The following is a 26,202-nucleotide window of genomic DNA, read 5'->3' on the forward strand; positions in this document are numbered from 1 at the left end:
TCAGGGCTCTCCTGGAGTAAGAAATGTCATTGGCATAATCAAGACACTTCTTTAAGCCTCTCAAAGCAGACTGTCACAATTTTCCCAGTAACATTTGACCCTAAGGGATGAAATATATCCTGCTTTTCTAAGGAGAAAGTTTTCTGAGGAGTTTGAAAGAAACACTGAAAAAAAAATCCAGTTTTTGCTACAGCCAGAAATAGCTGGAAGATACAGGAGGGAGCCCTGACAACTCCACCAGCAAGACCAAAGAAACTGTGGCGTTTTAATGGCAAAAATATTCACAGGCAAAGGTAGAGGATCAGCTGAAATCTGGTGAGGAGCTGAGAAACAGCAGTTAGTGGGCTCTTACTTTAAGTAAAGTTACAACCCTATGACACAAGTGTTAATTTGAAATGGGACTTTAAATAAAGCAAGGTGTAAAGGCAAGCTTGATTCTCAGTGCAGTTTGGATCCCTGGTGTTCACTGCAAATCCAGGGCAGTCAAGGGGGAAGCAAGAGGAAAGGATGGTTCCAATGGTCAGCCAGGCTGGGCAGCTGGGAAGGGCACATGGGTCCCTTGTCTGAAGGCACACAAAGCGTTTAATATCGTTATAAATCATTTGTAGGTGATTTGGCAGGAGAATCAGGCAAGTTAGGCGGCTCCAACCTAAGAAAAGCCACCCAGGCCTGCCTGCCTGTCCACAGAATCTCTCAGGGGGAGCTCACTTGGACAAAATAAATTCAGCAGAAAGTAACTTTATATTTTGGTGTCATTGAGCTCCTTGCAACTTTCCAAGGGCCACCAAATTTTTTTCCCCAGGGTGTGAGGAACGCCAACTCTGTTTCACAGGCTGCAGCGTCAGGATCTGCGATTCGCAGGCTGCAGCTTTTTCGCGCCGCATCCCGTTTTATATTAAGAACTCCCCAAAATAATTGCGGAAGGTGCGACATGACATAATCGCTGAAGTTCCACAGCACCGAGTGCTGCAGTTTACTTAGGAAAATCACAGTATCAGGTTGGAAAAGATTTTTTGAGAACATCGAATCCAACTTTTGACAGTGCACCAAACCATGGCACCGAGTGCCACGTCCAGATGCTCCTTGAACACTTCCAGCGATGGTGACTCCACCATCTCCCTGGGCCGTTCTAATGCCTTAATCAGCCTTTCTGTGAAGAAATTCATCCTGATGTCCAGACAATTTCCATTTGTAATTTTAGGGGGTTAACTCTCCTAATCTCACCCATCTCGACGAGACGCGTTACTTAAAAAAAAAAAAAAAAAAACATGGAAAACGTCCAGCATGAATTATCTCACGCATAACCAGTGGGGAGTGGAGGGGGGGGGGGGGGGGAAGGAGGAAACAAAATTAGAAAAAAAAACAACATCCATCTCTCGGAACGACATAAAACAGCTTTTTTTTTTTTTTGTTTTGTTTTCCTCCGCGAGCCGCGCTCGGCATGCCCGGCGCTGGCGGAGCGCGGCTGTGCCGGCACCAGCGACGACAACAAGCGGAGGGGCCGGGCTTGCGGGAGGCGGGTCCGGCCGCCTCCCCCCGCCCGCTGAAGAACGCCTGCGAGGGCGGGCGGGCGGCACAGCGCGGAGCGGAGCCCGGAGGCAGCGGGACCGGCGCGGAACCAGCGCGGAACAAGCGCAGAACCAGCGCAGCATCACCGCGGGCCGCCCGCACCCGCGGCCCGGCCGGCAGCGCCCACGCACCGCGGGCACCCGCCTGCCTTCCCCGCCGCATCCCGCCCCTTCTGTGCCCCCCTTGCTTTGGCCGGGACTCTCCGCCGGGATCAGCGCTGTTGTTGTTGGCCGGCGCGGCCGCATCGAGGATATTTTGGCTCGCCGAGAGGCAGCGGCGCCTCGATCCCTTTTGGACGCCGCGTGTGGGGCCGGGGCCGCCGCCGGGGAGGGAGCGCAGGAGCGCCGGCATCGGGGCCAGGTGAGGCGGGGGACGGAGGGGGGAGAAAGGGGGAAAGGGCTCCCCGGTGCTCCGGGAGCCCTCCTCGCTGGTGCTTCCCTCCTCGCTGCTGCGCCCCGAGCCGTGGGCGCCGCGGATTCTCCTCGGGGATGGCGGTCGCAGCCCCGGGCCCCCCGATCAGCCTCCCCCGGGGGCCGTGAGGGGGTGAGGAGGGCGGCCGGGGGCTCATCCCCCGGGGGATGCCGCGGCCCCGGCAGGAAGGGGTTAATGGGCAGCGCGCTCTGGATTTGGTTAGGACTTTAAAGGGACTTAAAAAAAAAAAAAAAGAAAACGTTGGGCTGTGTGATCTGCCCACCGAAGTTTTTTATACGTGGGCGAAGCGTGTGTCATGTGTGTGAGAAGCCGGGCTGGCTCCCGGCGGAGCTCGGGGGTTGCACGGGGCACGCCGTTCTCTCCTACCCTCTTCCCAAGGAGCCTGCTTTTTGCCCTGAAAAAAAAAAAAAAATTGCTACTAAAAAGAAAAACAACAGCCAGGCATCATATCCCCCTGGCTGCTCTCTTCCCTAAAAAAATACCCCCCCCCCAAAAACCAAGGAGGGATAACACTGGAGGGACATCAGACCCATCGGGGACACCAGCGCGCTTCCCTTCTCCATGTGGATGCTGCCCAGCTGTGCCCAGCTGTGGGCAGGCACCTGGCTGCTGCTGAAAAGAAGGCGATCAGAATTCAGGAGAATTAGTTAATAAGTGCCTGATCCTGTTGACCCTGTTCTGGTTCACCCACTCAGCTATGCGGGGGTGTTGAGGAAGGTGTCCTGCCAGTTAAACCAATTATAGCTGGCAAGTCGCAGTCATCAGCATTAGTGGAGGAGCTGGAGGTGAGGCCCAGTCACACCGTGTTGGGCCGTAGTGGCTTTTCTGAACTTAAAGCAGCAGCTTTCGAAGTCCAGCAGAAAGCCACGTTTAACCCTCTGAGCCAGTCCGCTTTGCCTTTCCAGCTCTGTTTGTCTCTAAGGGTTTTGTATCTCAGGGCTGGAAATTTGTGCTGCAGATGGGGAGAGAGCTGATGTGGGGATGAGCAGAGGATAGAGCGATTCCTCTCCTTGAGATATTCGGCTGGAGGAAGAAAGCTGGAGTGTTGCAAAACACGCTGAGGATCTCCATGTGTTTTTCAGCCAGAGCTCGGTGTCTCATTTTTCCCAAAGCTTTCCTTCGGAACAAACCCAGCGTGGAGAAACAGGGGCTTGGGTTAATGAGCAATGCCGTGTAATCAACACTTGGTATAAACCTTTTGTCTTAGGGCCCTAAACGTCTCTAAAGAAACAAAAAAAAAAAAAAAAAAAAAAAGACAGGAAGGATAGAATCCCAGCCCTTTTAGTGGATGGGGAAGTGCCTAACAGGATTTGTGGAGAGGTCAGAATTGCACACAAGTGCTAGGAATCTTATTTGTACTCCTAACCAGGGATCAGACCTCAATTTACAGAATATACTTACAATATTTTCACAAATACTCTAATCCCCAAGCCAGTTATCCCTGGCCACCAGAGCAGAATTCAATGGCAAAACAAAGGGTTTTGGAAATTGCCATATACTTTTTAAAAAGCCCAGCTAAATGCAAGGATAAACAGTTGTTTAAACTGTGGCAAATTTAATGAACAGATTAGGATGCTTGCTGAGTGAGACTCATGCTGTGTGAAATTCTTTGCTGCTCAATGAGATGTGTAATTTAGATCAAATATTTGTACGTGCTGTTTGAGGTAAAAAACATTCAGTAGATTGCACTTTTTAAGTAACATTAATGAATATCCTTTTCAGTGTCAGTTGATTTATTTTGTTTCAATTATAAGGCCCAGTCAAGTTGAAATAGGCCTTTCATGTTTAGTACTCTTGCTATTTTTTTTTAGTTTTATTTTTAAGTGATCAGCTATTTAAGAGGATGAAAGGGTTCTTTGTCTTTGGCTGTTGGATGTTTTTATTTTCCTCTCTGTTTGTATGGACGGCTTTTGAATGTGTTGCCATTTTCAACAAGCTGGGCTTATTTTGTTAAGATCCTAATTTACGATTTTTTTCTGAATTTTAAAGTGAATTTTTTTTTCCTCGTTAACATGGTGACATGTTAACATGTTAACGTGGTGAGTGATAGATTTGGCTTGTAATAAGTGATCACAGTTTTGTGGAAATCTTGGTAGTGCCCTCTGTGGCTATTTAAGTACAAGTGCACGTTTTCAGGCAGTTGCTGTGGGGCAAGGGAATTCAGCCCAATGCTGTGAAAAAAGGGAAGGAAAATTAGGAGTGTAGCTTGATAAGGTATCGTTCACTGACACCTGAATTGCAGCATCACGATAAACCTGAACAATGGCCATAAAACTGGCTTTATTCCTTATGTTTGACCTTTCCCATTGGATATGAATCTTATCAATCTTCTCCTTAAGTGATATATAGGAGAAAAGTCACACAGGCCTCACACAACTCTGTTCCTGGTAATAAAGGCAATATGATAAAGGTTTGACTTCAGTGGCATGAACATATTGATAGTGGTCCCATTATCAGCACTTTAAAAAGGGTGTTTTACTGCATAAATCCCTTTTCAATTAAAACTAAAGCTCTCTAAAGCTTTATAAATGCGTTTAATCCTGTGTTTAGAAAATGTACAAGATAATGTGGTTTGGAGTAAAAGTAGTCAAGGCAGGAGGTCGGGAGCACAGGGAATTGGCTTCTCTGATTATTCATGAAGGGGTGAATGCAGGAGGTGAAGCTGTATCACTGTGTCACTCTGTCACTCCTCTTCCTCTGAAAGCCAAAGTCTGAAGTGAATCATGGCCTGCACAGAGTAAGCAAAATAACACAAAACTGATTACCTAAGATAATGGGTGAAGAGTTGGAAAATATGCCAAAGAGACAGGTACTCGCTGGGCAAGGGGTTTCTGTGGGCTTTGCAGGCAAACACAAATTCTGTGAAAGCTCTCCCAGATGAAAAACAAGGTGGGAGCTGCCCTGTGTGGTTGGGATGTTGGAAAAGCTTTCCCTGTATCTCGCTGCCATAGCTGCTCCACACCCTGAGCCAGAGCAGTCAGGTACATCTGGTAACATCTGCTTCCTCCTCCTTTGGCTGTGGTGTTAATGGGAACCTCTCCTTTTTCAGATGAGTGACTTTGGGGTCAGGAACATGGATCAAGTAGCTCCCGTGTCCAGCATGTACAGAGGAATGCTCAAGGTGAGTACCCTGGAGCTGTCACCTCCCAAACCCAGCTGGGGCAGCTCCCAGCCAGTGCTTCTGTTGTGTTCCTGCAGTGCTAGAACAGGAATTGCACAAACCAAGTGAGCACAGGTTTGATTGCTCCCCTCTAATCTTCTGCCAGAGTATTCCCACCGAGTTCCACGGAGATGTGAAAAGCAGGACTGAAATAGGAAGGTGCAAATCTTGCACCCTCACCCCTCTCCCCCAACAAGGCTCCCTCTCTCCATTCCCTAAATCCTAAGAATTTAAAAGAGGTAGACAAGAACTGAGCTCAAATTTACTGGTGTTGGTGAAACTTCTGCCAAAATAAAGGTTAAAGGATGAGCAGCAGGAGAGGGTTTGTATCTTTAATTTGATGAGACTGGCAGAGGCCTGTCCTGATAGGACTGGTCAGGTTTGGTACCTTCCTGAACCTTGTTTGGATTAAAAGGTGGTTGTTTACTTACAACTGTTATTAATAGGAGCCAAATACACTGTAATAACTCCAAAAATCATTAAATATATTTTATCTTTAGGTAGACTGTGTCTGTCACCTTGTTTTGAAAGGCATTTACAAACTGAGGTCAGCAGACTATAAAGGCTCAGTCTTAAAGGGCTTCCCCCCTCCCCATTCATGCAAGTTGCTTCTTAATCCCAGAATCAATTTTTTACACAGCATTGATTAATGTAAACCAAAGGATAGGGAGAGCCTTTCTGCTCTCATTAGCTTTGAGGAATGGCCATGCTTTGAAGAATCAGTGGGGCTCTGGGGATGCTGACTGCTCTGATGCTTTATGTCCCTTCTTAACCTTTTTTACTTTGCACAAGAAAATCCAAGAGATCCCAAACTTAACATCTGTGTGCTCTTAACACAGTGGTTGCTCTAAGCAGTTATTCAGTGTTCAGATGTCATAGAATTAAGTCAGAGATTTGTGTTCTGCTATGTTGTAGCTGTTCACATTCCATTTTATTTCGTTCTGCAATAATTACATGTATTGAAAAGCCAAACAAAATAGTTGTGAAACTGATAGGATGAGCAGAATTCATTCTGCATTGTGTTTGTCCTCTTTTACTACTATTAAATGATGAACGTGCTTGCACATTAATTTTCTCCCTTTTGAAATATGAAGCTAGCACGGTATGGATTTTACTCATTCACATGCCACAGCATTTTTTCCAGTGACTCAGGAGAAGGGTCAGCCATTTACACAAAATGCAGGAGTTTCCAGATTGTGTTGAAAGAACTTGCCGTTTCTTTTAGGTGCTGGAGATGAGTCAGAGCTTTTATCTAGTAATGTATAAAGAATCTTTTACCAGCAGATTTGGCAGCTGTTATTAACTTGTTTTATTCACACATGAGCCTTTCCAAGGGCTGGCTTTGACTTGGGGAGTACCTGAAACAGAGGTCCACAATTTGTCCCTGCTGGCCAGTGAAAAGTTAGGGAATGTGAGGGAAAATTAATCCTAATTTGCTGTTCCAGGAACATAGTTTAGGTTGCTTTTTGCATTGCACGTGAATACTGCCCTGAAAAATCCTTGCCTTGTCCTCAGCTAAATCCGCTCCTTTGGCACAAGCTGGCAAATCAGTGTTTGCCTAAACCAAATAAACATTTGCAAGTTGCCTTTGTCTCCAGCTACCTGAAGGGGCAGGAGCTGCCATGAGCCAGCTGCAGCTTTCCAGAGCAATGTTCTATCCTCAGGTGCCTTGAGAAAAATCTCAGTGGCAACTTTTATCCATCTCTGCCTCAAGATGTTGCAGATATGGTTTCCCTGTGACTAACAAGCAAGTTTCATAAGTTGTTTTTGAAGTTATTTCCTCCTCTGCTTACATTCCTTTTGTCCCCCAAAGACTAAAGTGGTTGGGGGGAATTTAGCAATTTCATACTAGTATTTCTGGCATACAGAGTTGGCTCAAGTCAAGTTTGAAAGGAGTTAGGTTTTCAGAATATAGCAATATTTCTTGAATGTCAGTATATCAGCAGAATCCACTTTTATCTGGAACATTTTTATCAGTCTTGTTTATCCCTTGCTGTAAAATGAAAGCAGAAATGTTTCACTGAGCATCTGAACACTTGAAAGACTTCAAAATGTGGTTGCTGGCAAATCCAGTAAGGCAGAAGTGTAAAAGTTGCTGCAACATCCTTCCTCAAGTCCTGTAAAGCTGGCTGTGTAGTTTCAAGTGATGTGGTTCAGATGAGTTTTATCCTTTAGAAGAAAAAAACAAATTCATAGGTCTACTGTAGGTTTTGCACTGGTGGTTTTCCCATCATTTACTGATCTGCCATCAAATCCTCATCAAGTGGATAATCAATTTAAAGCATTAAGGAAATGAGGATTTCTTTAAAATGTACCTAGAAATAAATATGGATTTATACATGCATTCTCTATCGTTAAAAGCCTCAATTACAGGAAAAAACTAAGAATATCTTGATTTGGCTTTACTGTAAGCTGCAGAACATCCCCCACCTCGAGGGCCCTTATCAGTGGGTTTTATTCACTCAGCAGAAGCTGTGCCCTCGTTGTGGTTATATTTCAAAGCTGGCTCATTCAAAATAGTGGTTGTGCATGATCTCCAGATCTAGGAAACCAAACCCAGACACTTCCTAGCAGAGGAGTTCACAGCTCTCCAGCAAAATGCTTACGTGGTTCTGTGTTTATTCTGTTCCTTTGCAGCGTCAGATAGCGTTTGACACCTTTGACAGCTCAAACTCGCTTTTTGCTGGATATTTTTGCTCACTCAGTGAAGACCAAACGCTTCAGGAAGTGCCAACAGGATTTGACTCCACTTCTTATGGTAAATCTTCATTTTGCTCCTTAGTCCAGTCAGCAGAGCAGAATTTTTTGGGTCTAACTAACGTTTCCTGGGTGTGCAACGTGGATTTCCCTAAAAAGATGTGGTTGAATACACAGACTTCTGTGTCCGTGCTTAGTTTTATTCATGTGAGTTTCTTTCTGGATAGTTGTTGTTTTCTGTACTGAAAAGAAGTAGGAACTGGGATGCAGTAGCCTAATAGACTGATTTCTCATGGAAGAAACCTTAGTAGGAGCTTAAGCAGAGCTAAGAGTTAAAAAATCTTTAAAAAGAAGGTTTTATGTATTTAAATTTGCAACACCTCAACCATAATTAAAGTGCAAATATTCCGAAAGCTTTGGTTCTCTGGTGTTAAATCTCAGTATGTTTTACTCCATACTTTAAAAAACAAGGTGGGGATGTTTTAAGATTGTTTTTTGTATTTTATTTGTGTGTGTGCAGGTCTATATCCCACCAAGAGTGCCCTACATCAAAATGTAGATATTTTACCTGATGCTGCTTTTATCTCCCCTTAGGGAAAGGAAAAAAAACCTCAGGCCCTCAAACCCAGAAAACCACAAGTCCTTTGTTCTAGTGTGATTCTAATCAGTCACTTGCTCTGGTCAGCAAAGCAAGTCCTTGCAGATATTAGGAAGGGTGTGGTAAAAGCAGAAGTTAAGCACAAGTGCAGCCTGTAGATATTCTGGGAGAGCAAGGAGAGCTGCACAGCTCTGAACTGACTTGGAATCTGCCAGGAGCAGCTGGGACAGTGGAAGGTGTCCCTGCCCACGGCAGGAGGTGGCACTGGATGGGCTTTAAGGTCCCTTCCAGCCCAAACCATTCTGTGACATCATTCTGTGATAAAATGAGGCATCTTCTGGTGAAAATTGACCAATAAGAAAAGCTGAGTGGGAGCTGAATTTATCCTTAAAATAGAATCTTCTTGTAAATGTGAAAGTCAGGGAAGTAGATCGGTGATTTTTACTGACATATAATGGTGCCAGCTTTGTGGTTTGGTGCATTATTCACCCCCAGCTTGTTACCAGTCACACTTGTTTGGTCCAGATGATGGAATAATCCATTGCACCATGTGCTTGGGTGATGAGATATGATAAGGTCTGAAATGCAGTATTGAGTAGTGCAAGCTGGCTCTTCACAACCCTGCTGTCAGTTAACTTAGCTCTCAAATTAAATAAAGATTGTCTGGAGTTGCAAAGAAGTCTCAGGGCAAATTATAGGTGGTAAAAGAGGAATAGCAGTCTCATTTCCCTTAAAAAAAATAATCAAGTTTCCCCTGCAACAAAGGCACTTTATGTAACTGCTGAGAGTAAATAAGGATCTATGCATGGAAAGCTGCAAAGCTCTAGTTAGTGATGCAATCTTATCAAATGAGTAGCACAGAGATTTTAGAGCATGGTGATCTCTGTTTTTAAAACACCAACTTTTTAGCATTTTTTTTTTTTTAATTCTTCAAATAGCAAAACCCAGTCACTCCTTTCAGTGCCCTGAAGTTAATGTGTCTTCTTCCTCCCCTCCACCCCTTTTCTTTTCTTGCAGAGTCCAACAACTGTGAATTGCCTCTGTTAACCCCGTGCAGCAAGGCTGTGATGAGTCAGGCCCTGAAAGAGACTTTCAGTGGTTTCACAAAGGAACAGTGTCGGCTGGGTATCCCAAATAGTAAGTGTTTGCTATTTATAAGCTCTTTTTTTTTTTTTTTTTTTTTTTTTTTTTTTTTTTTTTTTTTTTAATGCTAAGGAGGAGGCTGAATAGCTGCTCTTTGGAAAGGAAAGAATGATGTCAGTAGGAAATACAAGAATGGATCCTATGTGAATCTGGCACAGCTTGCCTTGGAAAGGCCAGACTTGCTGCTGTTAAAAATGGGTGCATGGAGAGCTCATGCTTTGGCAGCATGAGAGAGTCAAGCAAGCTGAGGACATCTCTGGTTGCAAGTGAATGCAGAAAGAAAAGAGAGGACTGGGTTGTTTGGGTTTTTTTGGTTTTTTTTTAATAAATTCTAGAATACATTCATTCTGAATTCATTCAGACTCAATAACTTGGCTAAACAATTTTTTTTTTTTAATTCACTGTTTTCTAAGGAAGATTATTTGATAAGGCCAGGAGTTATCTCTAAATGTTGGATCCTTCCTGTCTTGCAGATCCCTGGCTGTGGACTGAACAACAAGTTTGCCAGTGGCTTTCATGGGCTACCAATGAGTTCAGCTTGGCAAATGTGAACTTCCATCAGTTTCTTATGAGTGGCCAAGACTTGTGCAACCTGGGCAAGGAGCGTTTCCTGGAACTGGCACCTGACTTTGTGGGTGATATTCTGTGGGAACACCTGGAACAGATGATAAAAGGTAGTTAGAGAGCCAGAAAAAGCTTTTGGTTCAGGGCTCTCCTAACAGAAACAGAAATGGGACTCGATTTCAACACTGGTTTCACTATGAAGGGTTTTATTGCATATGAAAACTCTAACTTTAAAACTTGCTTAATAAAAGCATTATCAGCACTGTCAGTACATCCTTGGTATGCAAAGCACAGATGCAGATGGCTGCAGACATTCTGTGTGCAGGCTGAGTGCATTTGTGGGCAGGTTTTATTTGGGAAGATCACTGGAATAAGTGAGATTGGGGAACGACCACTGTAAATACCCCATAAATAAAACAGTTAACCCCATAAATACAAAGTTAACCAACACTTGGACCTTAAAGCACATTGCAATTATTGTTGATTTTAAGTTTTATGGGAAAATTCAATTGGTGTGGTGGTTTTAAAGCCTTTGGGAAGTTGGTTGGGGTTTTTTTGGTGTGATTTCTATCATGAGAGAGAATGCAATACAAATAGAGCATGATACTGAAATGTTTGTGAATGGTGACCCCAAAATACTCCCAAGAGTCAGAAGCTTTCCATGGCATACAGGTCAGATCTTTAAAACTATAAACCCAAATTTTCTCTTTTTCTCCTCTCCCCAGACAGCCAAGAGAAAACACAGGATCAATATGTGGAGAACTCTCACCTTACCTCAGTTCCTCACTGGGTCAATAATAATTCCTTGAGTAAGTATTTTTTAAAAATCATAGTTTGTATCTCTCAGTTTATTCTAAGTGTGTCACAGATTCCAGGGTAGAAACAAAAAGCACCAGAATAGTTACTGTGCTTGAGGAGAACATTTGACTTCAGCTGCTCCAGCCTTCTTTCCTTGTATTGTTCAGTTGTCACCTAATTTATATCGGAAATCGTTTGAAGGGCAAAGGCTTTGAGAAAATGAAATTTCCTCTTGCTATGCCAAGCCCTCCATCTGTGGAGCAGAATGACCACTCCCATCTCTAGCAAACTGAGGCAAAAACTGGGAAGCAGCAAGAATTCTGTTTAGGCCTTTTTAAAGGATCTGGAAGTGTGCTAGAGCTGTTGGGAGTGTGTGGGATGCAGTGCTGGCTCCCTCAGATTGTTTGATTGATGCTGTGTTTTATTCTACCACAGTCAGGCTTCAGCTCAGCCTGATTACACCACTTAATGGGGAGAGCCTTGCTCAAAACCACTTAAACTTCCCCAATTTTTTCTCTCGTTTCCTTGAAGAATGAACAATGGGCATTTGTGGCTGGCAAGTTCGAGAGGGGGATTTGCAGAATCTGATTTGGTGTATTTAGTGTATTAGTTTGTTTAAGGGTCTCCAGGGAAAAAATCATCTAATTCTTTGGTTTCTTTTTTCAGCTGTTAACGTAGATCAGAATTCCTATGGAATGCAAATGCCTGGATACCCTAAACCCCTCAGTTATCCCAAACCCAGTCTCCTGACTGACGTCTGTCAGACTTCCACGGCACCGAATCTCCTCAACCCAGAACAAGACTTCCCATTGTTCCCTAAAACCCAAGCAGATGCTGTTGGTGTGAACTACTGTGCAGTAAACCAAGATTTCCCAAGGAGCAATCTCAATTTGCTGATGGATAACTCTGGTGAGTCGTTATCTGCACGATAACCACGGGGCCAAGGCCATGTTCTGAATGCCTCTTCCTCCTTTGCGTGATTTTATATGGACAGGCTGGATTGAGGGGGAGGGAAAGAAGCCACCAAGACTTGCTATTTTATTTATTTCATTGTTTTATTTGATGAAGGCAAGCTGAGAGAGCACGAATCCAACGACAGTGGCGCTGAGAGCTACGAGAGCTCGGATTCCATGCTGCAGTCCTGGAACAGCCAATCCTCCCTGGTGGATTTGCAGCGTGTGCCATCCTACGAGAGCTTTGAGGATGACTGCAGCCAGTCCCTGTGCCTGAGCAAACCTACCATGTCCTTCAAAGACTACATTCAAGAGCGGAGTGATCCTGTGGAGCAAGGGAAACCAGTTATACCAGCAGCCATCCTGGCTGGCTTTACTGGTGAGTGGTGAGGCAAAATGGTCACTCCTATTTTTTATGTAATGTCAGTGTTCCCTCCAAGTGTGTGCCACGGGAGGTAGAGACCACTAGTCACAAATAATTTCAATTTTATATGTTACTAAACAAAGTCTGGGGGATTATCCACCCACAGCAAGAACAGGCAGGCATGTCAGATCAAGTAAAAATCAAATGCACTTTTTGATCTCTTTGAAAAAGAGGAGAGCTTGGACAAAACCGCCCAGATTTGGAAATTCCCACAGGTGTTGTTAAGGGCTTGTTGCTGTAGTCCTTGTTGAAATTGGTTTTTTCCTGTAGGATCTTTGCCAAGCCAAAGACTTCAGGACAAGCCCTGGAGCTCAAAATGCAGCTGTTTGGGAGGTGGGAGTGAGGGTTAAAGGATCCATGTGAGAGGGAAAGCCATAACTTTTGTCAAATCCTTTGTTTCCATGAAAAACCTGACTTCATTTTCACATGGGTAATAGCAGATTTGTGCTATAGAGTAAAACCTTAGGCTTGTTTCTGATCTATAAAAAAGATAAATCAGATTAATTACCAGGTCTGTGATACAAGTCTGGTCACATACGTTGGTTGTGGTTAGAGCTGGCAGAGGTATTAATTTGTGGTTTTTCTGTGTCTCCTCTTTCCCAACAGGCAGTGGACCTATCCAGCTGTGGCAATTCCTTCTGGAGTTACTGACTGACAAGTCCTGTCAGTCATTCATTAGCTGGACAGGAGATGGATGGGAATTTAAACTTGCTGACCCAGATGAGGTATGTGGCTAATTGGGGTGAAAACAAAGATTTTGGCATCTGATCTGACATCTGTGAGCCCAGTCTTGTATATAGATGTGTGTTCAGCTGCATATCAAATATAGTAGTGCTGCTTTTGAAGTATTTTGGGAACTAAACTCATTGAAAGTGATGCATTTTCATTTTCTGATACTGTTTCCAGTAGGAAAATTATTGTATTAAGAGATGGCATAAAAAGTCCAGTGAAACTTTTAGATTTAAAAAAAAGAGAAAAGAGGGGAGAGGAATCATGAACTCAAAGAAGCTTCATAGCATTGAATTTCCAGGAAAGAGTTGTCCCCTACTGCCTGATAGCAAATCAGTGGTAAAACAGTGGTTTTTTTGAGAGAGCAGATTGTGCCAGAGTTCCAGGAGTGTTTGGGCAAAACTCTCAGGCACAGGGTGGGATTGTTGGGGTGTCTGTTGGGCTTGGATCCTTGTGGGTCCCTTCCAGCTCAGGGTATTCTGTGATTTGTGGGCTTGTCCTGTGCAGGGCTGGGAGCTGGACTGGCGGTGGAGTCACCGTCCCTGGGGGTGTTTAAGAAAAGACTGGATGTGGCACTCAGTGCCATGGTCTGGATGACAAGGTGGTGTTGGATCATAGGTTGGGCTTGATCTCAAAGGGCTTTTCCAGCCTGTTTGGTTCTGTGACTCCTTCCAGCTCAGGATATTCTGTGTTTCCTGGGGTGGTGAAGTGCAGGGCCAGGAATTAGACTTTGGTCCCTGTGGGACACTGCCAGGATATTCCATGATTCCTCCATAAACCTGACCTCCTTAAGCATGTTTTGGCCCATCCCCTACAAAGTGGTGTCTGTTGCAGTGAGGGTGGCTGTGACAAACCTCTCTGGTTCCCTGACTTCAGGGCGAGGGTGGTGAAAATGAGAAGGAGTGGGTTCAATGGAGTTACCCAAAAGGAACTTTTAATAAAGGGTGAAAACAACAAACGTGGAGCACGGTATGAGGGGCAGGATCCCAGGACCTGACATAAAGGGGAAGCAATGATATATTCACTTGAGGGTAGAACATTCTAGAACTATAACCACAGAGGGGAAACAAGTAACCAGTAGGGGAGCACAACTTTGATAACTTAGCATAACAACACCAAAGGCTTATGGGGGAACTCTCAATCTCACCCTAAGTTAAACAAATGATTCCCAGGGCTTGAAACTCACGCCCGGGTCTTTTGGAGTAAAATCTGTCTGACTCTGGGTCACAGCTGGGCCAGCTCCCACAGGTGACCTTTGCTGTCAGCCACCTTCTCCTGGAGCTGCTCTTGAGGGATCAGTCACCAACTCTTCTCTTGTGAGGTTGGGCCATCCAAAACAAATAAAATGCTCTGACTGAGAAAGGGTTTTATTTAATCAGCCACTAAGAAGAAGAAGAGTGGAACAAATTTTGAACGGGTTTTGCTTTCTGGCAGGTGGCACGGCGATGGGGGAGGAGGAAGAACAAGCCCAAGATGAACTACGAGAAGCTGAGCCGGGGCCTGCGCTACTACTACGACAAGAACATCATCCACAAGACGTCGGGCAAGCGCTACGTGTACCGCTTCGTGTGCGACCTGCACAACCTGCTGGGCTACACCCCCGAGGAGCTGCACGCCATGCTGGGCGTGCAGCCCGACACCGAGGACTGATCCTGGGCCCGGCTCGTGAATCTGGAGTCACCAGTGGGGACAATGCCCGGGAGCCACGGCAGCCAGGCCCGCCGCGCTCCGGGGGGAGGCAAAGCGGCACCTTCATCCATTTTGTGACCGCGGAGAGCTGGATGGGAGCGGCCGCCTGTGGTCGGTGGGGCTCTGGGGGAGCGGGCACAGCCCTGGCTCTGGCGTGGAGACACGGGGTTGCTCCTGGGGTCAGCATTTCAGCTGCCTGCCCTGCCCCACGAAGCGCTTTGACACTGCCCTGGAAGGATGGGTTGGCTGTGAAACCAAAGGTTGGCTGTGAGAAACCAGCGATGCAGCAGAGCTCTTGCTCTGGGATGTTTTTGAAACACCACCGTCCTCATGCAGTTTATTTAAAAACAAACACAAACTAATTTATTTTAAATGAGCAGTAAGGAGACCGGTATTAGTTTTGTTTTAAAGCACGTTTTATTATTGTTGTTATTATTATTGTTACTACTCCAGAAATGTGCTGCATAGGTACATAAACACTCTCGTGTCCAAAACCAAATGTAGCAACTGTTAACAAAAAAAAAAAAAACCCACCCTTTAAAAGAAGGGAAGGAAAATCATACCATTTCAATATTCAGTTTGTATATACTCTGTGATTCCTTTGGAAACTCTGATGTTCCTATTTAACAGATACTGTATAGTGTAAATTTAAACTAATTGTATGTGTGTTTTGAAATAGGATGAATGTAAACTTATCAAATGTGGGGTGGGGGGGCAGTTCATGTTTGTCTAAGATATATAACCTTCTGCAAATATTTAATTGGCCTGAGAGACAGCAGAAGTTCTATGCTCAGTGTGCATGCATTGGGGGGGGGGGGGGGGGCAGGGAGGGAGGCCGGGCTCAGGATTTTGCCAAGACTGAAGCTGGCAATTCTTTGTGCATTTTGGCATTTTTACAGGAAACTAATGTTGTATTCTGGGACATAAAAGGGCCTGTTTGTGGTTTCTTCTGTAACTGAAAAATAAAAATATTAATATGGGTAAAATTACCTTTTTTTCTTTATAAATGGCATATGTTTTTCAACTTCTATGCATGTACTTTTAAAAAAAATTTATATACAAGCCTTATTTTTTCAGTTCACTTGTCTCTTCCTGCAGTTTATTCTGTATGATTAAAATATGAATTCTATTTTTGGAAATAACTGTGACTCCTTTTCAAAGATCAGGAGGGTTTTATGTAGCAGCTATTTTTACTGCAAAAAAAAAAAAAAAAAAAAGGAAAAAATCACTGGAAAAACGTACTTTGTAAGAAAGCTTTATTTTTTATCTGAGCTTGATGTACAGTTAAATGTGTTATACAGTGTGAGAGGTTTAAAAATATGACTCTTCATTAAAACCTCTTGAAAAGAAAATTCTGTGTGTGCTTTTCGATCTGGAAAGTTTCAGAGGAGTTCCTTCCTTGTTTGTTTGTTGGTTCAGTCCTTGTCCATCCTGCTACCACCACCCTCAAGAGCTGCAGGATGAAAAAAAAAAGTAACCCAAAAAGAAAATAACCAGCCAGGCTTAGGGCTTATTGGAGAAAATACTGCAAGATACTGCAAGAAATACTGCACAGGCTGGTCTGGAGCTGAGCTAGATGGATGCAACCACTCTCTCTGGATAGAAATTCGAGTTAACACCTTTGTGTTGTGCCTCTGAAAGAAAACTGGCAGTTCTGTGGTGTGAAAGAACGTGTAAAGTGGTGGGGGAAGATATGGAAAAACACAGGTGGGAAGACAACTTTAGCTTGAACTGTTCCTATCCTGTGCAAAGGAGCCCTGCTGTCTCCATCATCCTCTTCTTCATCCCTTCACCTTCCAGAGAAGCAGGAAATACAGAAACATTTCCACACGTTTAAAAAGTTAAAAAATAGAGACACTAAATAATGCTGGCCCTAAGCCTCTTGATCTTTCTACCAAGCTGTGTCTTGCTGTTGCTTTTGGTGTAGACCCCATGTGAAAACCACGGGCTTGGGGTTTTTTGGGGAATGGGCCTTTCTAAATGGGAGGAGTTGAAAGGGCCGGCCCCTCGTCAGCCCTAAACAGCTGCAGACTTATTTTTCCTTGTCCTTCAGCCTTAGTTTTCCTTGCCCCTATGAAGGAGAAGAATCATAGAATGCTTTGGGTTGGAAGGGACCTTAAAGATCATCCCCTTCCAGATGATCCTGAGGGAGTTACTTATTTTGCATGAAAATAAAGTATGGGCTGTCACGATGAATGTGAGATTTTTTTTTTTCCCCCTTTCTCACACCATGGCTGCTGAGCATTAATTGTCTTCTCAACCTGGTTAAGTCCCATTTGCAGCCTTCTTTCCCTGAACACAGAACTGTTTCTTTATTTAGACTGAAACCATGGCTGTCTCTTGCGTGGGTGATCATTGAAGGCTCCAAATTAGAGGCTAAAGGAAAGTTGCTTATTTTCCTCCCCCAGCAGAAAAAAAAAGAAATTTCATGGAAGTAGAAGTATCCTGATCCATGCAACCCACACTAGTGTGTTTGGAAGAAGTAAAAATGTTCAAGCAAAAACATTGGAAGGGGCTGCCCAGGGAGGTGGTGGTGTCCCCATCCCTGGAGGTGGCACTCAGTGCTCTGGGCTGGGGACAAGGTGGGGATGGGGCACAGCTGGGACTCGATGATTTTGGGGATCTTTTCCAACCTCAATGATTCTGTGTGATCTGTTCCATGAAAACCTGCTCTTCTGCACTGGACTGGGTCCACACAGGGGTTCAAGCTGTAGCCCAGGGTGACCCAGAAGACAATCATTAAAGGATATTTTGTCACAGCACACACAGAAAGCCCTGCTCTGTGTTCTCAGCCACCCAGCATCAAAGAGGCTGTTGAAAGCAGTCTGGCTGAATTCTTCACCTTCGTCAGGACATGCCTCCCTGTGCTCCCAGCTGCCAGCTTTCCTCATGAGACAGCAGTCAAAATAAGGTCTTGCAGCTGGCACCTCCCCATGGCTGGCATATCACCTCTAATAACAGAGTTTGACTTCAAAGTATTTGCCTTTTTTTTTTTTTTTTTTAATAAAAAGAAAAAAAAAGAAGAAAAAAAGTAGAATTCCATCCCAAGTAAAACACCACCTCTGGGCTGGGAAATCTGTGAGCTACAAATGCTCAGTGTCCAGGGGACTTTTCTGGGAAACATCTGTCAGCTGCTCCTTATTCTCATACTCAGCCTAGGTCTGAGCTGCGTGCCACAGCCGGGTACAGGTGAGGAGTGAGGATGGGCCAGATGATGGATCACTTACCCCAGTGCTTTGTCCTTTATCTCCACCAGTGGCAGGAGGATTGAGCAAACCTGGCCACTCTCTGCTGGTGGTTCCCCAAGTGAACCCCCATCCCCTCACGGTGCTTGGCCTCTTGGAAGGGACGCCCTGCCTGTTTCTGTTCCTTCTAACTTTGGGATTTCTCACCTTGTCCAGCATAAAAGGAAGGAGCCCCCTTGACCACACTCTACTGACTTGTCCTGAAGCACTGGAGGCCAGCACCTCACCCAGGCTCTGAGGTGAGGGCACACCAATGTTGTGCTCAGCAGCAGAACAAAGCTGTTTTATCTGCACCGTTATGCTTTTTTGGCTTTTTGGCAGTCCCTGCTCACTGAGCTGATGATTTCAGAGAGTTGTCAGTGATCTATTTCCTGGCAGCTACTGTTTCCAACTTTAGCTTTACATACACTCAGCTTGGGTTATTTTTCCTTGGGTGGATTTCTTTAAATTAACCTACACTGATGCTCACCTGCCACCTTTTTGTGTGCTGTGAGGTCCTCCTGGAGTTCCTCACCAGCACTCTGGCATTTGGCTACTGAACCTACTCAGCATTATCTGCAAACCTGGAGGTTTCTCAGCCCTGAATTTCTGGCCCTGCTGGCTATTAATATGGCAAGGACCAAAGGGATGGATGCAGGATTCAGCCCTTCTTCTGTTTCTAGCTCCCATCTCTTCCATGGCTCTTTTGATGCCCTTTCCAAGGATGGCCCAAATTTTGACGGGGTAAAGGATTGCCAGACCTTGGCCATGTGAGTTTGTGCTGTGTCTCATGTTTCTCTATTTCTCTGTGTGAAGTGGAGCACAAGTTGAACCCCCCTGTGTTCACAGCACCATGTGACTGCAGCAACGTTCATATGCCAGACACATGAATGCTCAAAGGGCTAAAGAGGGAATAAAAGGTGTCCCTGTAAGCCAGAAGAGTGAAAAAGTCACCCCAGGGCTCACAGCCTTTGGGAAAGGTAGCCAGGAACTCATGTCCAATGTTTGCCATGTGATGTGCCCTCTGCAGCCACACAATAAGTGAAGTTATTAAAAATAAATAAGATATGCTGGTCAGTAACAGCATCGTTTGCACCGTGCAAATTGAGATTTTCAAGTGATAAGTTTTTGGGTATGAATAAAGGAGTTATTAAGTAATTCTGTGCTTTGGGGAAGAAGCATCAGAGCTTGACATTTCTCTTCCTTCTGCCTCTACCTCTCTTGGCATTTACAACAAGGTGAATGATGAACTCAACAAAATATAAATAGCAAGTATAATAAATGTAATGAAACCTCTGCACATGCAAAATGTGGGGGGCTTGGAAGATATTTTTCCCAACTGCTGTGTAGGTAGCTAGAAAAATTGTCCAAAATCCCATGTATAGGATGTTTACCGTGGCTTTCTGCATCATGACCTAAAATGAGAGAGCAAATGCAAAAGTCCTGATACAATTCCTCTAAAGCCTGCATACCCCAAACCTGTTTGTTCTTTATTGTCTTTCACTACGAGCAGAGCCATAAGGGAAAACAGGTTTGTCTGTGCATTCCTTGGGCTGGGGAGGGAAATCCAGAGCTCAGGGGGAGGTGGGCCAGCTGAGCCAAAATCATGTGGTTTGGAAACAGAAGGAGATCCCACCTCGAGCGTTTATGGGGCTGGCTCACCCCTGGGTTTCTGTCCCAGGGGCCAAAGGCAACACACAGAGAGGTAAAACCTGCAATCCCTCTGGAAAGCTGCTGGCCATGTCCTTCCTTCTGGAAAACCAGGGTGGGACTCATCCTCCTGAGACCAAGGGGGGCAGTGATGGAGCCACAGCTCCTGACCTGCTCCGTGTACAACTCACACACCTGCATGGTCTGGGGTGGGATTGCTCTGCCACAGGAGGGTTTCCAGAGCCCATCTCCCACCTTAACCAGCTGAGTGAAGTGCAGAAAGGCAGGAAAGTGTTTTCCATGAAATAGCTGCAGGTTAAAAGTCCAGGGCAGTATTTCCCCTTCTCCTTCATCTGGATGTTTGAGCCTGGGATAGTGGAAGGTGTCCCTGCCCATGCAGGAGGTTGGAACTGGATGAGGTTTAAGGTCCCTTCATACCCAAATCATTCTATGATTCTTAAGCCAAATAAACCCATTCCTGCTTGGCTGCCTGTCTTTGGCCTGCTGTATCTTGAATCAAACTTCATTTCTTTGTCTAACTTTTTTCTTTTTTCCCCTGACAGAAGGCAGAGATTAATCCAGCAGATGCAGTTCTCCCATTTAGCTTCCTGCCATTCACAGGGAGCTCTCATTCTCTTGCAGGGTGCTTGCTTTTTTTTTTTTTTTTTTTCCCCTGTGGAAAAAGAGGAGCTCTTCCAAGAGAAATATCATTCCTCCTACATGCCTTTGAACAGACCTGTTTGTTTGTTTTCCCCATCCTGAGTGCCAGCCCTGGGAGATGCCAGGAACACGCTTCTTACTGAAGCCAGGAGTGAGTCCCAAATCCCCTTCTCCCACACTGCCCATCCCACAGCCAGTTCTCCCTGGAGCCACTGCTGAGCCAGCAGGGACATCTCTGCCTAAGGATGGCCTGGTTTGGAACAGTTCCCCCAATGTCCTGTGCACAACGCTCCTTTTCTTCCTCATCAGGGCTCTACGCCTCCTGGCTTCCCAATTTCCCCCCCCCCCCCCCTTTTTTTTTTTAAAACACATACAACCATTGTTTTTTATGTAGGGAAAATTCCACTTTCTCCTCAAGGGACTTTGCCACGTTCCAAAGACTTGGGGTGTATCTTTTCCACAGGCAGTGCCTTCCAGAATTCACAGGTCTCTCCTCCTCTTTCTCGTGCACATGAACACTTTTCATTCCCTGTTTTTAAGCAATCTCTAAAATCCCCAGCTAAGCCCAATGCTGTGATTGAGTCCTCATCCCATGACTGTGACAGGGAAGGAGATTCCTGCTCGTGAGGAGTGGACAGTGAAGCTGGTGCCTGCACAGCTCTCCCCGTTTCTCTTCCCACACTTGAATATCTCCAGCCAGCAGCAGCTCATAGATTGTAAATGCAGGTGAACCCGGTGGGAAGAAATGCTGATGTCTGACTCCAGTTCAGAAGGCTGAATGATTTCTTTGTTATAACTATACTATAATATATTAATTTACTATTTAAAGGAGATACTAAAACTACAAACCTGCTTTTCTAACTACCATATCTAACCAACTCACAACTCATGACCCAGTCCAGCCACAGGTGGGTTGGATTGGCCACCAGGCTCAAACAATCCTCACCAGAATCCAACCAAGCAATCACCCCAGGGAAACAATTCTCCAAACACGTTCCACATGGGGAAAACAAGGAGCAGAAACAGAAATTGTTTAAATTGTTTTCTCTTTCTTCTCTCTGTGCTCTTCTATGAAAAAAATCCTGAGAGAGAGAAGAAAGTTGCTGCCACACTCATAAATGGGGGATTTTCCATTGCCCTTGCAGGATCCCTGTGCAGACCTCACCCAGGTACTCACTCAGTGCTCTTTTGTCTCGTGGTGGCTTCCATGAGGTCACTTCTCCAGGGGTCAGCACAGCCAGTTCTCACTGGTGGCCTTGCCCTCACCTGGATGTTTAACAAACCTTGAGGACTCCAAACTGCAAGTGCCAAACTGCAGGTTGAGGGAGCTGATTCTCCCCCCCTACTCTGCTCTTGTGAGACTGATGTGGAATGTTGGAATGAGGGTGGAGGAGGCCACTGAGTTGATTCCAGGGCTGGAGCCCCTCTGGAGCCAGGCTGGGAGGGCTGGGGGTGCTCACCTGGAGAGGAGAAGCTCCAGGGAGAGCTCAGAGCCCCTGGCAGGGCCTGAAGGGGCTCCAGGAGAGCTGCAGAGGGACTGGGGACAAGGCCTGGAGGGACAGGTCAAGGGAGAATGGCCTTAAGCTGATAGAGGACAGGGTTGGGTGGGATATTAGGAAAAAAATAGTTCCCCATGAGGGTGGGTGGGCCCTGGCACAGGTGACCAGAGCAGCTGTGGCTGCCCCTGGATCCCTGGCAGTGCCCAAGGTTGGACACTGGGGCTTGGAGCAGCCTGGGGCAGTGGAAGGTGTCCCTGCCATGGCAGGGGTGGAAGTGGATGACTTTTAAGGTCTCTTCCAACCCAAACCATTCCATGTTTCTATGAAATGTCCCCTGCCAGTGGTAACTTCAGCGCTTGGGCAATTTTGACCATCATCGTGTGACTTTACCCAGCTCAGCCATGTGCAGTGACTCATTCAAAAAAAACCCAAAAACCCATCAGTGCGGACCACAGAGGTCCATCTCTGCTCCATCCTGCCATCCTAAGTGAGCAAAGCTTTCCACTAGAAGGAGAAAGATGTTTATGGGAAGCGGGATGGTGCTTCCAGCTCTCTGCAGAGCACAGCAACCGGAAAAGCCAGCACGGAACAGCCTCTCAGGGAAGAGCTTTCCACTGCAGCCAGATTGGGCCCGAGATGTTCATGTTTTATTACATCCATTTTTCTCCAAGAAATATTAAAATGCTCTCACTCTTTGAAGGGAGAGGGGAAATAAAGCACAGGAGGTGCCGAGCTGTCCCTAAGCAACGTATCAAATAAAACAATAAACTCTTCGCAGGCAGAATGGCTTTAAAAGGACCCACAGCACTTGCAGGCTGTCAGGGGAAGAATAGGAATGGAAATGATTCTGAAAATTATTAGTAATACCTTAACAACAGCCCCTTAATAACTCCCACAGAATCTTCTGTCACCAGCACAGCCGAGCTGCTGCTCCATGCCAATTACTGTCCCTGCGTTTCCCTCTGCTTGAGAGGGATTTGCAGAGGATCCAGCTGAGATCCGAGTGAGATTCTGCTGCTGTTGCAAGTCCCCAGTGCAGCAGCAGAGGTGGTGTTGGGTGAAAGTTCCCCCAGCTCCCCAGAAAAGGAACTTGGCCCTGCAGCTGCATTCCTGCAGTTCCTTCACAGCAGGGACTGACTTCCCTTGCAGGAGCATGGAGTGACAGGACAGGGGGGATGGCTTCAAACTGACAGAAAGTGGGGTTAGACTGAATATTAGGGAAAAAATCTTCCCTGGGAGGGTGGGAGGCCCTGGCACAGGGTGCCCAGAGCAGCTGGGGCTGCCCCTGGATCCCTGGCAGTGCCCAAGGCCAGGTTGGACACTGGGGCTTGGAGCAGCCTGGCACAGTGGGAGGTGTCCCTGCCATGGCAGGGGTGGCACTGGATGACTTTTGAGGTCCCTTCCAGCCCAAACCATCATGATTCTATGGTTCTATGACTCTCACATTGCTCATAGAAGCTCTTTTGCTTTGGTTTTAAGTCCCAGACTCTTCCAGTCGAGGATCTGCAAACACTAAAGGCAGGGAGCAGGGAGAACGTGGCTTCTGCCTTGTCACTGCAGCCTGGCAAAACCTTTCCCTGCCCTGGGCCACCACTTGACTCCTCATTTCCTACAAGGTTTTTTTCTCCCATTTCTGGACAGCACAGGAGGGGCCGGGAATGCCAGTGGAAAGAGGGTCATGATCTTTATTGTTCCTTGTTCCTGTGTGTGGGAGGCAGGAGAAATAAAAGAGAGCTGGTCCTTAGCAGCCTCTTTGGCCAGGCTATAAATCAGAGCAGCTCCATCCAGGAAACACCCAGAGCACCTTATCAGTCCCTGACAGTCAACCCAGCTCCTTCCTGGCAAGCATGGGGGGAGAAGAGGGGACAGGGACTGCCTCTGGCTGCTCGAGCTCCCAGAGCTCTTGGAGGACTGTGTAGAGCCTCTGTCTGCAAGGAGGGAAACAATCAGATCCTAAAGCAGAGCTCAGACATCATCTGGGACCTGCACCCTGGAGTAACTCTGCTCCCAGGATGGGATAAACAAAGCTAGGGGATGCCACAGGCAATACTGCACTGCTGCTTTTCTGATTCATTCTCCCACATAGAAAAGCCCAAAGTAAAAATAGCTCCAGCTTTCCTTTTGAGCCTGGAACAGGAGGGAAGAGGGAGCATGAACTGGCACAGAAAGTGTCCCTGTGGATGCTTTTCCCTGCTCTTTTTCATCTGTGCATGGGACAATGTTGTAAAATGCAGGTGAGCCCAGTGGGGAGAAATGCTGATGTGTGACTCCAGCTCAGAAGGCTGAATGATTTCTTTATTATAACTATGCTATAATACATTAATATACTATTTAAAGGAAGATACTAAAACTACATATTTACTTTTCTAACTACCATATCTAACTCCTCACAACTCGTGCCCCTCTCTGAGAGCCCAGCCACAGGTGGGTTGGATTGGCCACCAGGCTCAAACAATCCTCACCAGAATCCAACCAAGCACTCACCCCAGGTAAACAATTCTCCAAACACATTCCACATGGGGAAAACAAGGAGCAGAAATAGAAATTGTTTTATCTTTCTTTCTCTCTGTGCACATCTATGAAAAATCCTGAGAGAGAGAGAAAGTTGCTGCCACAGGACAACCCTTCATCCCCTTGGATTTCAGGGCTGGCTATCAAGCCATCATCCCCTGCAAAGGGAGGCGAGCAGTGCTGCTCACCCTGTCCCCAGAAATAAATAGAGGAACCAAACGTGGTCCCCGGGTGAAGTCATGGGTGTGAACACAGAGTTCTCCACCGGGTTATGAAATCCCAGCTGAGCTGCTAGGAAAGGGGTTCAGCGTTGCAGCACAGCCTCTACACACTCAACACTGCTGCTTTACTATTAAAAACCAAGGAAGTTTGCAACAGAAAACCACATTTACAAAATGTGGGAGAAGATTACATCACTGTATTGTGAATGTCCTCACTATTCTGGCTTTGGCAGGCCTGCATGGCAGGAACAAGTGCTCAGCTCTTGAGCAACCATGTGTGTCAGCACACAGAAAACCTGGCTAGACATTCAACAGTCACATGGAGAAGCTGCTTATAATATTTTAAGGGTTTTTAAAAATTGTTTTAAGGCTGCTTTTTTCTTACCTGTAGTGTCAGGCTCTGAAGTTTAGGTGTTTTTAAATGCAGCACTCCTAGGGAAGATGCTTTGTGAGCAGGAGACCTTGCTTGGTTGAATGTTTATCTGTTAAAAAAAAGCATATGAAACCAGTTTAGATTATTCAGATTTGTGCCAGACTTGTCCCTGTTTCAGCTGGGGGAAAAAAAAAAAAAAAAACAACAAAAAAACCAAAGAAACATAGAGGATGTATTTGTAGTCTTAGGTTTCAAAATGTTCTACTGAAAGGTCTGCTTTTTCATCTCAACATTTCTGTCCCTCCCTGGCTTTGCCCAAAATGAGAACTGAAAACAGAACATCCCATACTTTATGAATGAAAGGTTTTATCTGGTCAAAAGGAAACTGTGTGTTTGGGGGTGGGGGAAAAAAGCCATCAAAACAACACCAAAAAAAAGTTTTAATTCTTCTGTTTTAAACTAAGAATGCTTGATGTGTATCACCCTCTCATTTGAATTACTTAGCAGTGCATGAAAACCAAGATAAGGTGGTTTACATATTTCCCTTGCTGGAGATGGGCTGTTTGTTCTTGCCATGTACAAAGCAGTTTAAGCTTTACATTTTAATGTGACATATTTATGGGAAATAAAGAAACAAATTACTTGCTTCATCATGTCTTCAATTCTAATGCAAATTGGCTTTCCTACTGATGGGAAAGAAATAAAACCAAGGCTCAACCCATGGAAGTGCTAACAGCATCTCCCTACCTCGGCTGTGCTCATCTTTCTCCTCTCTCAGGATATGAAATCAGTCCTTGTTACAAGTCTCAAGTCTGGACAAGGCCTGAATTTCTATGGAGAAAGACAAACAAACACTGAAAAATTTCATTTAGTGAAGTAGTCTGCTCTTTGATTGTTTGCTTATTTAAAAGGAAATAAACAACTGTGTAGCAACTCACAATTGAAAATCTCAACAGATAGCAGGAGGATTTTTAATTGGGTTTTCTCCTTAGATCTGCAGAGTGCTAAATCTGCTTTTTAGCTTGGTGAGTCAGGTTTGCAATTATTTTATTATTGGTGCCTTCCTATTTGAAGTTTCAGGAGGAAAAATCAAAAAATCCTATTATTATCCACAAATTCAATCCCACTACACAAAGAATTACCAACAGGAAAATTGTCTGGATTTGGATTCAAAGGCAAGGGTAAACTCACAATTACAAACATTTTTAGTGTTTTCCAGGCTTGGAAAGTTTATCAGCTTGGAAAACATCCCATTCCTGAAATGAAACACACTGTGACCAAACAGAACTGATTCTCAGAAATATTTGT

At 45.3% G+C, this 26,202-nt stretch overlaps 1 protein-coding gene and 1 long non-coding RNA gene across 2 annotated transcripts; one reads left to right on the forward strand and one right to left on the reverse strand.

The window, feature by feature from the left end:
• The first annotated feature begins 1,537 nt into the window (after positions 1-1,537).
• Positions 1,538-15,837, forward strand: ETS2 (ETS proto-oncogene 2, transcription factor). The gene is made up of 10 exons (XM_053969923.1): positions 1,538-1,929; positions 5,051-5,122; positions 7,799-7,919; positions 9,474-9,593; positions 10,073-10,273; positions 10,889-10,972; positions 11,628-11,870; positions 12,030-12,293; positions 12,945-13,063; positions 14,502-15,837. The coding sequence occupies exons 2-10, from the start codon at positions 5,051-5,053 to the stop codon at positions 14,715-14,717; spliced, it is 1,440 nt and encodes a 479-aa protein (XP_053825898.1). The 5' UTR covers positions 1,538-1,929; the 3' UTR covers positions 14,718-15,837.
• Positions 15,838-15,938: 101 nt separating this feature from the next.
• On the reverse strand, positions 15,939-25,719 carry LOC128803221 (uncharacterized). Its single transcript, XR_008435658.1, has 3 exons — positions 25,642-25,719; positions 24,907-25,003; positions 15,939-16,209 (listed from the first exon to the last, which is right to left on the reverse strand). It is a non-coding gene; the product is annotated as an uncharacterized LOC128803221 (long non-coding RNA).
• Positions 25,720-26,202: the final 483 nt, after the last annotated feature.

The sequence above is a fragment of the Vidua macroura genome, chromosome 2, assembly GCF_024509145.1.
Source record: "Vidua macroura isolate BioBank_ID:100142 chromosome 2, ASM2450914v1, whole genome shotgun sequence".
Lineage (NCBI taxonomy): Eukaryota > Metazoa > Chordata > Aves > Passeriformes > Viduidae > Vidua > Vidua macroura.